The 11,767-nt window shown below is 35.2% G+C and overlaps 1 protein-coding gene across 1 annotated transcript; it reads left to right on the top strand.

Moving 5' to 3' along the window:
- Nucleotides 1–460: 460 nt before the first annotated feature.
- Nucleotides 461–10,455, top strand: LOC111908524 (uncharacterized). Its single transcript, XM_023904343.1, has 2 exons — nt 461–658; nt 10,204–10,455. Exons 1-2 carry the CDS (start codon nt 461–463, stop codon nt 10,453–10,455), a joined length of 450 nt encoding a protein of 149 aa, XP_023760111.1.
- The last annotated feature ends 1,312 nt before the right edge of the window (nt 10,456–11,767 follow it).

Genomic DNA, 11,767 nt, shown 5'->3' with positions numbered 1-11,767 from the left:
ACTACAGACTCAGAAGGAAGCTCTTTGGCGTGTTTTCTCCACACTCCAAGTTGATAATTCTGAACTTAACATCGCTATTGAATCTTATATTGAAAAACTTCTGTCCGACCTTGCTGTAGAAAACTACCTAATGGACAAACTGGCTCAAAAGACTGAGAAAGCCAAACTTCTTTCATTGAAGTTGACCTATGCCAACAAGCACGTAGAGGATCTGGAGTTAGAGAAAATTATACTGAAAAGCTGTGTTTTGGAGGTTAATCATTATCTGCAACGACTGGTAGAGACACATGATTCATTACTCATTGTCTCGTTACGACAACATCTTGCTGATAAACTCAAACCAGTCTTTTCAATGCTCAACAAGATTTAAGGTGTTTCTGAGAGTGATGCTCTTCCGAAACAAGGGGAGAACTCAAAGACAAATAACCCAAGCAAAAGCCTTCCGAACCAATTGATGAAGATGAGCAAAAAACCGAAACCGAAACTGAAACCGAAACAAAACACTAAAGATCATAAGGGTAATGAAGCTTTTGGATCTAAAGGCGAAGAGAAAGTAGTTGATGATGAAGAAGAAGAGGAAAAATTATCCGAAGGTGAAAAGCTCTTAAGAAAGAAACGTGATGTTGAAGATCTAGAGAAGGAAGCTGAGATTGCGAAGGTCACTCTTGTAACTCAGAAGACCCTCTTTCCTCCATGGTCTATGGAAAGAATTTGAGTAAGTTACACAAATGGTCCCTATGGTTTAGGGTAATTTGCGTGTTTAGTCCCTAACTAATTTTTTTAATGCGGAAGGTCCCTATTGTTTGTTTTTGTTACGCACTTGGTCCCTGTCTTACCTAGAAAGACTATTTTGTCCTTTATTTTTTAATTTATTTAAATAAACACACCCCCAACCCCACCCCCATCATCTTACCTTACCTATCCCACAATTTTTCCCTATTTAAATAATAGTCTGTTTAGGTAAGACAGGGACCAAACGCGTAACAAAAAACAAATGTTAGGGACCAAGAGCGTAACAAAAACAAATATTAGGGACCTTCCGAGTAAAAAAAATAAGCTAGGGACCAAACGCGTAAATTAGCCCAAACCATAGGGACCATTTGTGTAATTTACTAGAAAGAATTTAGAAGGAGGCGGTTGATGAACTGACCACCCACTGGTCGGAGCCTTTAGTATTGTTTGAACTAGAAAACACTGTTGACTCTCATCTCTACTTTCCGATCACTCCTAGGGCTTTTCTATTCCAATGTTTTGAGAAGATTGAGAAGGCACCAATCTCGGATTATAAAGTGAATAATATGCTCTTCTCTTTCTATCTCAAGTATGGAAAGCCTCAATACAAATCTTGGAGTTTATAGAAGATTGTTGATGTGAAGGTTTATGCTCATGTTGCAACTGAAAACATCATAAACACCAAATTCAAAGGTTTCAAAGGAGCTCAACGTATTGAAGATGATTTTACACTGAACAGAAGTATGAGCCAATTATAGCTCATCCGAAGAGGATGCTTATTTACTACATTCACAAGATCACAAATATGGATGTGGAAATAGCAGCCGTTCTGAAAAAGAAGCAAATTTAGAAACCTAAGGAGGAATCGAAGGATCTCAACATGATGAAGCTGGGAAAAATCAGAAAGGAAAATTAGAGCGTGACATACCAATGGAGAACTGATCAAACAGTTCATAGGTGTATGTTTTTCCGGTTGGACAAAAACTTACACTCAACTTCGGCTCTGACTTACATCATCGGACTGATTGAAGTTATTAAAACGAACAATGTCGCTGATCTGAAATGCTTTTTCGATATGATCAAGTGGTAGATTGCAGTCAGAAACACCCTTCTGAATTTGATGCCGAAACTTTTCAAGGTTCAGAAACGACGACAACTATGAAAAATCTCCTTCAATTTGACACAAAGAGGAAGATTGTTGGGCTTAATTGTGTTGTGTGAAATGTATGGCTTAATTGTGTTGTGTGAAATGTATGTGCTAGTATATGAAATGTATGTGCTAGTATAGGTTTATTATAGCGATTTGGGCCTGTCCATTCTTGTATTTTTGCTTTAATAGTCTAGCCTATATACAGAGTGCATGCATGCATTATTAGGGTTAACGCTTGTAAAACTCTAGTTGCAGTTGTAAGCTTTCACAGAGAATTTCACGTTGAACTCTTCTAAAATCTAATGATCTTCATTATTCTTATCATTAGTTCACGTATTCATTATAGAATCTGTCGATCTATTTACGGTTTCCACACTTCCACACTAGACTTGAACCCTCAACCTCATGGAGGAATAGTGTCTCACCATACCGTAAGACCAAGTTGTTTGTTGGATCTATAATTCCACATTTACTTTTATTATTCAAGCTAAAAGTTTCTAACTCAACATAAATGTACACTATACATATTCCATGACAATTGTTAAACGTGGTGATTTATCTTCTGTTATTTACCTTCCATTCGTTTGATTTGTGTTCTATTATTTAACTTGTTAATTCCATTTGTTGCAATTAAACTTTTGTTTCTTAATTACTAATCATACCCTCGTAGGACACTAGTACTTGTACTTCGGTATATATATGAACATTATATTCAGGGTCGGCTCTACGTTATGAAAAACTAAGGAAGGGCTTAAGGCCTCCATTTTCAAAGTTTATTCTGTTATATATATATATATATATATATATATATATATATATATATATATATATATATATATATATATATATATATATATACACACACACACGTATTTTTGGGGATATAAAGATAAGTTGAAGCTTCGCTTGGTGATAAAAGCACTAGTTTAGAAAACTAAAAGTCTCAAGTTCAAAACCCTTTGCTTATTTAAACGACCCAAATTTTTTGGTTTGCTTGGAGCCTCAAAATTAGTTGAGCCACCCGTGATTATATTAACATTAAATGTTTATTTCGTTCATATTAACAATAAAAGTGAACTTTTATTCTGTGATCGAAAGTTAGTCAACAACTGACGCAATTAAAGAATGATTTTTTTTTTATTTCTTCTAAGAATGCAAACGAGTCAAACTATTCAAGATCAATTTTAAACGTGTTTGGGTCGTGTTTGAGCTTATTATTAGCCTTATTTAATAAACGAGCTAAAGCATGAGTTTGTGTTACAAAGTTTGATTAGACTTGCAAGCCTAAATGAGGCTACGTATATATAATTATATAAAATATTTTTATATATTTATATAGATATGTATTTAATAAATACTATTTTCAGAAATTATGTAATACCGTATACGAGCCGGACGCAAACCCGTATAATTCTTCACACACTGATCATGAGCTTCGTATTATAAGACATGAAACAAGCCGAACTCAAACTCTAGCCACAAAAAAATTAAACGAATCGAGCTCGAGCTTGGTCAGAATCACGCTCGGGATCATTTTGTGGCCTTAATTATCTCCCTTAAACTAAAATCTTATATCAAATTCTTCTTTGCTGTAACACGGAGACGGTGAAATTTCCTTATCATCAATCAATCTTTTCAATTGATTAAAAAAAAAGTGTTGTTAGAAAGGCAATTGTCGTACCTACCAAGTTCACTAAAAGGTACATTGATGACCAAAGATATAGGCGGCCGTTTGATTTATAACTTTTTCTGATATTTTCCTGTCTTAAATATCTTATTTAGATTTGCAAAAAGTTATAGAAACATCAAACATATTTTGATAAAGCCAATTACCAGTTGAGTAGTACTGTTAGATTTGAAGGATTGTCATCATGTGGAAGATTGATAATAAGCCCTCCAACATACTTTTAACATATGTTATAACAATCAATAAAAGATAAAATCAAACTCTCGAGAAGGAAAGGAGTCCGATCCAAATTATTGGTAAGATACTGAAGAAAAAAGAAAAAAAAAATACCAACAAGCTTCTATATTTATCATGGTGGATCAACTAACCCTTTTTTACGACGAATGTGACTAAAAATGGGGACGGAATATACTTAGTGATGTTAAAATAAAATTATAGGAATTCTTCGATAAAATTCTAATTTTTTTATCAGATTATGCTTTAATCTAAACTAAGTTTTTTTTACAAAAAAGAAAGAAAATACTAGCTAAAATTTGGGAATAACTTTTTTTTGACCGGTTTTGTATATTTATGATGTATCCTGACTTTTTTTTTGTTAATTTGGTCAAAATATTTGGATTTTTTAAAGATTAAGTAATTTTTTACCAATATCCAAAATTTTAGGATTTTTTTTTGAAGATTACACTTGAACTAATGAACATTATTATTATGAAACTGTTTATAAACAATACACAATTTTAGACAAAACAACAAAAAAATGATCCCTATGGTATGTATTTTTTCTAAGGTTTAGTTCAAACATCATGGTCTTTTTGAGATAGTTTATTTGTTGGAATTAGTCATGTTAAACTTGAAAAAACTAATCTACTCTTTTTATTTGTTTCTCTATTTTCTTAAACATTTTTTCCTTATATTTAAAATTTTAAAAGTAGAAACAAATAACAGGGCACCTCTCTCTCTCTCTCTCTCTCTCTCTCTCTCTCTCTCTCTCTCTCTCTCTCTCTCTCTCTCTCTCTCTCTCTCTCTCTCTCTCTCTCTCTCTCTCTCACCACACATACCACTACTATCATCTTCTTAAATCTTATAGCTCAATCTTTCTTCTCCTTACCTCTTTATTCAACCACCTCTTGTATCTATATCACACACGTTTTTAATTTCTCTGTGGATAGTTAAGACCGCCATCTCTATTGAAATCAATCTTTATTCTCTTCCACATTCTCGTCATCATTCTTTTGGGTTCGATTTTTCGTAGGAAGGTTATGACATAAAAGTGAAGCACTAGGGATTTTGGTCTCCAAGTCTTGGTTTTACTTTTTGGTTTTTGTCTGATAACTACTACCTCGGTAAATAAGATATTTGTCACACCTCCAAACCAGAACGGCGGAATCGTTCGAGGGTGGATGACTTCATGTAGTATCATAACAGTTGAGTAATAGTAAAGAAAGCAAGCACAACCACCATAAATATAATTTAAAAAGTTACATTGTTGCTTGTAATACATGTTTCAAAATAAATTACATTATGATGATATAATAAGTTTGAAATTGACGCCTTAGTGTCCCTTCCCCAAAAGTTGTTGTTTAACTATATTACTGAATCCCTAAGAAATACAAGTGGTTTTGAAAAAGTGTCAACAACTAAGTTGGTGAGTTCATAAGCGTTTTTCACTAGTACAGAAGAGGTTTAATAAAGCGGTTTTTTTATTATTTCTTGATGCGGTTATTCAACCTCTTCAAAAAATATAGGATCATAAAATAGTGTTGTTTTTTGAGGCGGTTCTACAACCGCCTTAGAAAATGACCAAAACCGCGTCATAAAAATAGCTTCATAAAATAGACTTATTTTTTGATACTGTCCAAAACCGCCTTATAAAATATAGCTTCATAGAATAGACTTATTTTTTGATGTTGTTATTGAACAGCGTTAGAAAATAAACCGCCTTTTAAAACACAATACGAATGGCAACATAAAATATCATCAATCTTTTTTTGAATCATTTGGAACATATTCAGATGAGTTCTTAGCAAACTCCATGGATTTGAAAGAATTTTCGGTTGTCAAATATGCCACTTTGGCTTGATGTTTCTTTCTTGCAAGATGTTCCAGTAAACCACGCTAAGATATGCACTAATTTTCCTTATCAAACACCTCTTATCTTTATTGCTAGCATCTCTCTTCCCAGCATCATTTCCTTCTTTACTTTTGCTTCCTTATTGTAAATATGCTCCACATCCTCTAATATAATCTTCATGCTAAATCACTTTTCTTATATCTATCGATCCTCCTTGAAAAGTCATAGAAATCTCGGTTTAAATAAAAGAAAAACAACACAAAACATGATTATGTCAACTATACTTGATGAAATCGAAAAAAAAAATCACCAAATTAAATAATGATCTTTAATTGAATAATTAATGTGATCAATATTGCTTACCTTCCTTAGCCTTTTTTAGGGAAAAATACTATAGTTGGAAGAAGTTGATGCAGAAGGTGTAGGACATACTTGATTGCATTCATTTTGAGACTGAATCTTGGCACCCTGAAATCTAGTGCTACAAGGATGGAGATGTTTAGGGTTTTACACTAAGGAGAAGTTTAGTCAAAGTAAAAGAGATGACAATGGATTCTTAGGATTAAATTCTCTTTTATGAAGAAGAAGCAGAGGATTTAGTGGTTTCATCAGATGTGAAATGGAGATAACCAGTAACGTTTAAGAATATGAATGGTGGATGAAGCCATAGATTTATGAGGGGTCGGTTGGATTTCAATCACCAAAATTTTTCAGTGGGAGGAAAACCTAGGTCGGACGGAGATTAAATTTTTTTTGAAGGTGAGAGGAACTTAGGTTTGGGCGGAGATTAGAATTTTTCGACCACCATAGTGGGGAAATCCGCTGAAGTGGGTGTTATTTTTTTAGGACTCGATTGTAAAAAAGGGAACTAGGTTATTTATTCGAGCATAAAGCCCAGTTTCTTATTTTAAACCGGGCATAAAGTCCGGTTTCTTATTTTAAACCGGGTCATTTAACATTTTAGTCAGAGAAGAGCTGGCGCACAATGAAAATATTAGAAAGCTAAAACGAAAATTTTAGAGGGAAAGATATGATTTGGGGCGGTTTTAGGTTTTACTGAAGCGATTTATGTGGAATTTTGGTGGCGGCTATGGAGGGTTTTTAGAAAGCTAAAATGAAAATTTTAGAGGGAAAGACATAAAGATTTAATGATGTTATTTTATTAAAAAGAGCATCAAAAAATCCTTATTTAATAATGCTTTTACATGAAGTAGCACTAAAAAAATCATAGCGTTTTCATTTGATGCGTTTTTCAAAATATAGCATCAAAAGATAAAGATTTAATGATGCTCGTTTATAAAAGAGCATCAAAAAATCCTTATTTAATAATGCTTTTACATGAAGTAGCACCAAAAATTCTTTTTTTGATGCTATTCGTCGTAAACCGCCTTAACAAAAGCTTCTGGAAATTTATCTGGTGCTTTTTTAAAGCGGTTCGTGGATTATTTAATGCTCTATACATTTAATGAGGCGGTTTTTACCATCAACCGCCTCAAAAATAAAGAATGGTTCGCATTATTAAATCACTTGTGTAGTAGTGTTTGTATAAAAATTGTATGCCTTTTAGTATAATGTAACTGAATTTATTTCTAGAAAATCCAATATTTTCCATAAATGAATAGTAGTTTCAAAAGTTCCAAACACCAGAATACATAGGTATTTTCCATACCGAATATAGTGTAAGTAGATTTATATACGTATATATAACCATTAAGGCGTTTGATAGCTCGATAAACCAAATGTTTTAATACTTCATATGAGTTTTATAACCGTACTATTAACCTAGACTGTCTGTAACAACGTTCTTCAGGCGTTGGAATGATATGACGTTTGTCACCCCAGACCTGCCGGTCCAACTGTAGCTAACAATTTAGGTGCGAGATTGTTAATCTCGTATAGATCTATACACAAGTATTACGCTCTCCCTACAAGATATTATGGTTTATAACACAGGACTTGAAATACATAATTGAAGGTACGTGAAGACAAATGTCTCACAAAAGTTAGTATCAAATAGATTTATGTATGAAAAGTCCATTTTTCTTGTAAATGTAAGTATTTCTTTCTTATAGTGTTCATAGAGTGTAAAATATCATGAATATCTCATCAACTATACCTATTATAGTTTTTCAAAAGTGTGTTTCATTTGAATGATCAAACCTTGGTGTATTAACAACTTTGCATGTAAAGTATAGCATTTGTAATAACGGTATTTTACTTATTTAACATTTATACATAAAATGCAGATAAAGCATTAGAGACTGTATGTAACGATTTGCATTTTAACATAAGTTTTTCTTGCATTTCACTTGTATTTCCCCCCCTAAAATATAGTAAAAATATGAAAATATAGGGGTATGAACTCACCTGGTAAGTGTGATGATTTGAAGAAAACGAGACTTTTCTCGGGCAGCACTTCGACCGGAAAGTGGAAAATTTCTCGGCAGTTTCGAACCTTCGGATCTTCGTCGGAGTTTGGATACGTAGTCGGGGCATCGGGGTAGTTTCAAGAGGCTCAAGAGTGAGAAAATATGAGAGAGATGTTGTCAATTAGCAAAGAAGTTCGGAAGCCTTGCATCCCATTTTATAGTGGTGGGAACTGACCTCGTAACCTGGGCGTACTCGCGTACGCAGGGCGTACGTCATGCATGACGTCTTTGTCGGATACCGGACTTCGGATTGGACGGGCTTGAAGGCTATAGGGAGACGTGGTCGATCTGAGGCCCAACATTGAGTATGCTAGGCGTACCCTCGTACGCCATAGCGTACTCCCCCTCGGTTTGTGTGCCCCAATCTTCTAAAATGCGTAACTTTCGCATACGAGCTCCGTTATTGACGTTCTTTATATCCACACATAGGTGAGAATATAAATTACAACTTTCATTTAGACTTCGTTGGAGAATTTTGAATTTATATTTAATTATATATTTTTAATAGGTCGGGACAGGAAAAGTCCGTTAAAAATTCATAACTTCTTCATTCGATGTCCGTTATCGTCGTCTTTTTACCGTTGTACTACTATTGTCGAGATTTTCAATTCTCATTTAGGTTGCATCGGTTAAAAGTCACTTGATCTTTATTTCGAGTTTTTAGTTGTCTATTGCTACTCCGAAACTTAGAAAAATCATAACTTCCTCATACGAAGTCAGATTTGGACGTTCTTTTTATGTACGTTGACGGTTTAATGATATCTACGAATTTCATTTAGATACCTAAGGCTAAAAAGTATTTTATTGAAATTTCGCATTTTACGCTTAACAGTGTTTTACCGGTTTTGTTGCGAAATCTTCGATTGGTCATAACTTCTTCGTGATAACTCGGATTTTTGTGTTCTTTATATTTATGAAAACCTTGTTACGATATCTATTAGTTTATGCAACCCAATTGAGACCTTTGAACATTTTATTTTTGACGCTATTTTTATTATATCAAAAGTAGATTACAAATCCTTGACTTTTAGGTCATTACATTGACATGAAATATCGGGTTGTCACAATTTTGAGTTTGAGATTTCATCTTTACCCCTGTTTTCCAAAATCTAAATCTAAAATCACTTTCATCGACCCATTGCTTGCTTCCTTTCATCTTCACCCCTATGTTACTCACTTCTCAGTTTCCCATATCTGTAAGTACCCCCATCCTTCTTTAGTTGCAAAAGTAAAGAATCACAACTATAATGAATTGAAATGCAAATGGCTTACCATCCGCTCATTCTCTTTTGATCAAACGTCTTTTTTGGGAGAGAATAACGAATCCTTGTCATATTTAGGACAGTGGTGTGCGGTATGGTCCTGAATATTGTATGTTCGACATTCATGAGTAACAACGGATGTTGGATCCTTAAGGTTTTGGTCCTTGAAATCAATCAGCCTAGCTTAAAATATATCATGTCTATCTTTAGAGCATCGATTCCACCATTCTTTACTTTTAAAATCACAAGTTTGACTTGTGCAATAACTTGTTCTAATTACAGTGGTGATGAATCTGCTGATGATGTACTTTTGATGAATCGATGCATAGGGGTAGTATTCGGAAAATGCTCTAGCGGTGGAGGCTAAAGCTGTGGCGGCGGTTCGGTTCAAGGGGTGACGGTGGTGTAGAGTCGTTTTATGGTTTTTCTTCTAAAGAATATTTCTTTCTCTTGATAAGATCAAAGAAAAAAAAGAACTATGTTCTTATCCCATTAGAGAGAGAGAGAGATAGAGAGAGTGGGAGAGAGAGAGAGAGGTTCCCCCGTCTTTATTTGTTTTTACCTTTAATAAATTAAATAAAAGGGAAAAGTATTTAAGAAAACATAAAAAACAATTAAAATGGTATATTTTTATTTTCAAGTTTAACAGGGACTAACTCCATCAAAAATTACCTCAAAAGGACCATGAAGCCAAAAAAGTTGAAGTTTGGACTAAACCTTAAAAAGCTCTAAGAACCAAACATAAAGAATTAAAATACTATAGGAGTATTTTAGCACATTATAAACTTTTCATGTACTTCTCTTACATATATTCCCATACAGACACAATGGCTGGTTTCTATAATCCCGGAGATCCCTACTTCCCCAACTAGGGGAATGGAGGGTGGATTGAGGAGGATCCCAAGGAGATGTTGGAAGAGGAGCCAGAGGAAGAGTTTGAAAAAGAGATAGAGGAAGAAGAAGACGAAGAGTCGGATGCGGAGTCCGAAGTTATCAATCCTCCCTACGTTGCTAGAGTCCCTGCACATCATTTGGGCTATAATGGACCTACATCCCGCTCAACAGAGGACCCTGAGACGTGGAGTCGACACCAGAGGCGGTGCCCACCCTTTGGTACAGAGTGAGGTTTTTATAACCACAACCATGGAGGAAATACTAACAGATCCCTCCCAATTATGATCCAGCGGATCACGGACCTTGGTGAATAAACTAGAGCAACAGTGAATCTCATTCTGGAGTTGGGAGCCGCTGCAGAGGTCACAGACGCACAGACTCAAGATTTTGAGAGAGACTACTATCCCATGGATAGACTCATTGAGGACCTTACCACCACCTGAGCGGAGGTAAAGGAATATCAAGAAAGGCATCTGGCTCTCGAGGAGAGAGTGCTCGCAGCCGAGCGTGGGTTGGCTGAGTTACAAGGCCCCTCTACTTCATCCCATGGACTGCAGAGGACTACCCATCGTGGGTAGGATTCATCCTAATCATAATTTGATATAGACTAGGTTTATGGGTATGTGTTGGTGCTACTCTTTTTCTGTTTCCTGTATGTAGGGCCGACCCTACGTCTAAGTGACTACACTATTCGGAGGGTCGTTATGCTGCAAAAATGTTTAACTTTGTTGTACTATAGACCTTTAAAAAGGTTAATTTTCTCATAACTATGTACTAGTATCTTATCATTAATGAAATGAATATGTGTTTTTATTGTGGATGTTGTTAGCTGCTATGTATTTTCTTTTTCTTTTTCTTTTTCTTTGGTATAGTAAGATTTTAATTATATGTACAAAACAACTCTCAATAACAAATAGACTCGACACATATATAAATGCGATGTTTTACTACAATAGTGTCCAAATCATAACCCTTAGCAAAGACTTAACTTCAATTCCATTTGTGGCAGAAAATGCTGCCCCAAAGATATAATAGGCGCAAGAACAATACATCGGTGCCACCACCACTACCGCCTCCCCCACAAATGGATATTGTTGTGTTCCAAGCTAGAGTGACCGTTGTTGTTGATGTTGCGGTAGCCCAAATCAGCAGTAGCAACAACGGAGGTGGAAATGGAACAAATAGTTCCAATAAAAGTGAAAATCAAGGGAACCCGAGGGAATTTACTTATAAAGACCTTTCAAGCTGCAAGCCCAAGCCCTACAATGGGAGCGGTGGCGTCATTGCTCTGACGCGGTAGTTCGAAAAGACGGAAGCAATATTTGAAATATTTGCCTGCATAGAGGAGAGCAACGTCAAGTTTGCAGCATGCACTTTTTTTCTAGTACGGCCCTTTCATGGTGGAATGGCAACATCAAAACCCTAACACTCCCGGTAGCAAACTCAATTGGCTGTGAGGATCTCAAAATCATGATGCTCGAAGGGTACTATCTAAGGGGTGAGGTACAGAAGCTAGAGCAGGAGCTTTGGAATCTCACTATG

This window comes from Lactuca sativa, chromosome 6 (genome assembly GCF_002870075.4).
Source record: "Lactuca sativa cultivar Salinas chromosome 6, Lsat_Salinas_v11, whole genome shotgun sequence".
NCBI lineage: Eukaryota > Viridiplantae > Streptophyta > Magnoliopsida > Asterales > Asteraceae > Lactuca > Lactuca sativa.
The sequence above is the reverse complement of the archived record's forward strand: the minus strand, read 5'-3'. Positions and strand labels throughout refer to the sequence as shown.

Coding starts and splice junctions, on each gene's coding strand:
- LOC111908524 (XM_023904343.1), top strand. CDS start 461: ATGAGCAAAAAACCGAAACCGAAACTGAAACCGAAACAAAACACTAAA. Junction 659..10,203: donor AGGAAGCTGAGATTGCGAAG/GTCACTCTTGTA, acceptor TTCCCCAACTAG/GGGAATGGAGGGTGGATTGA.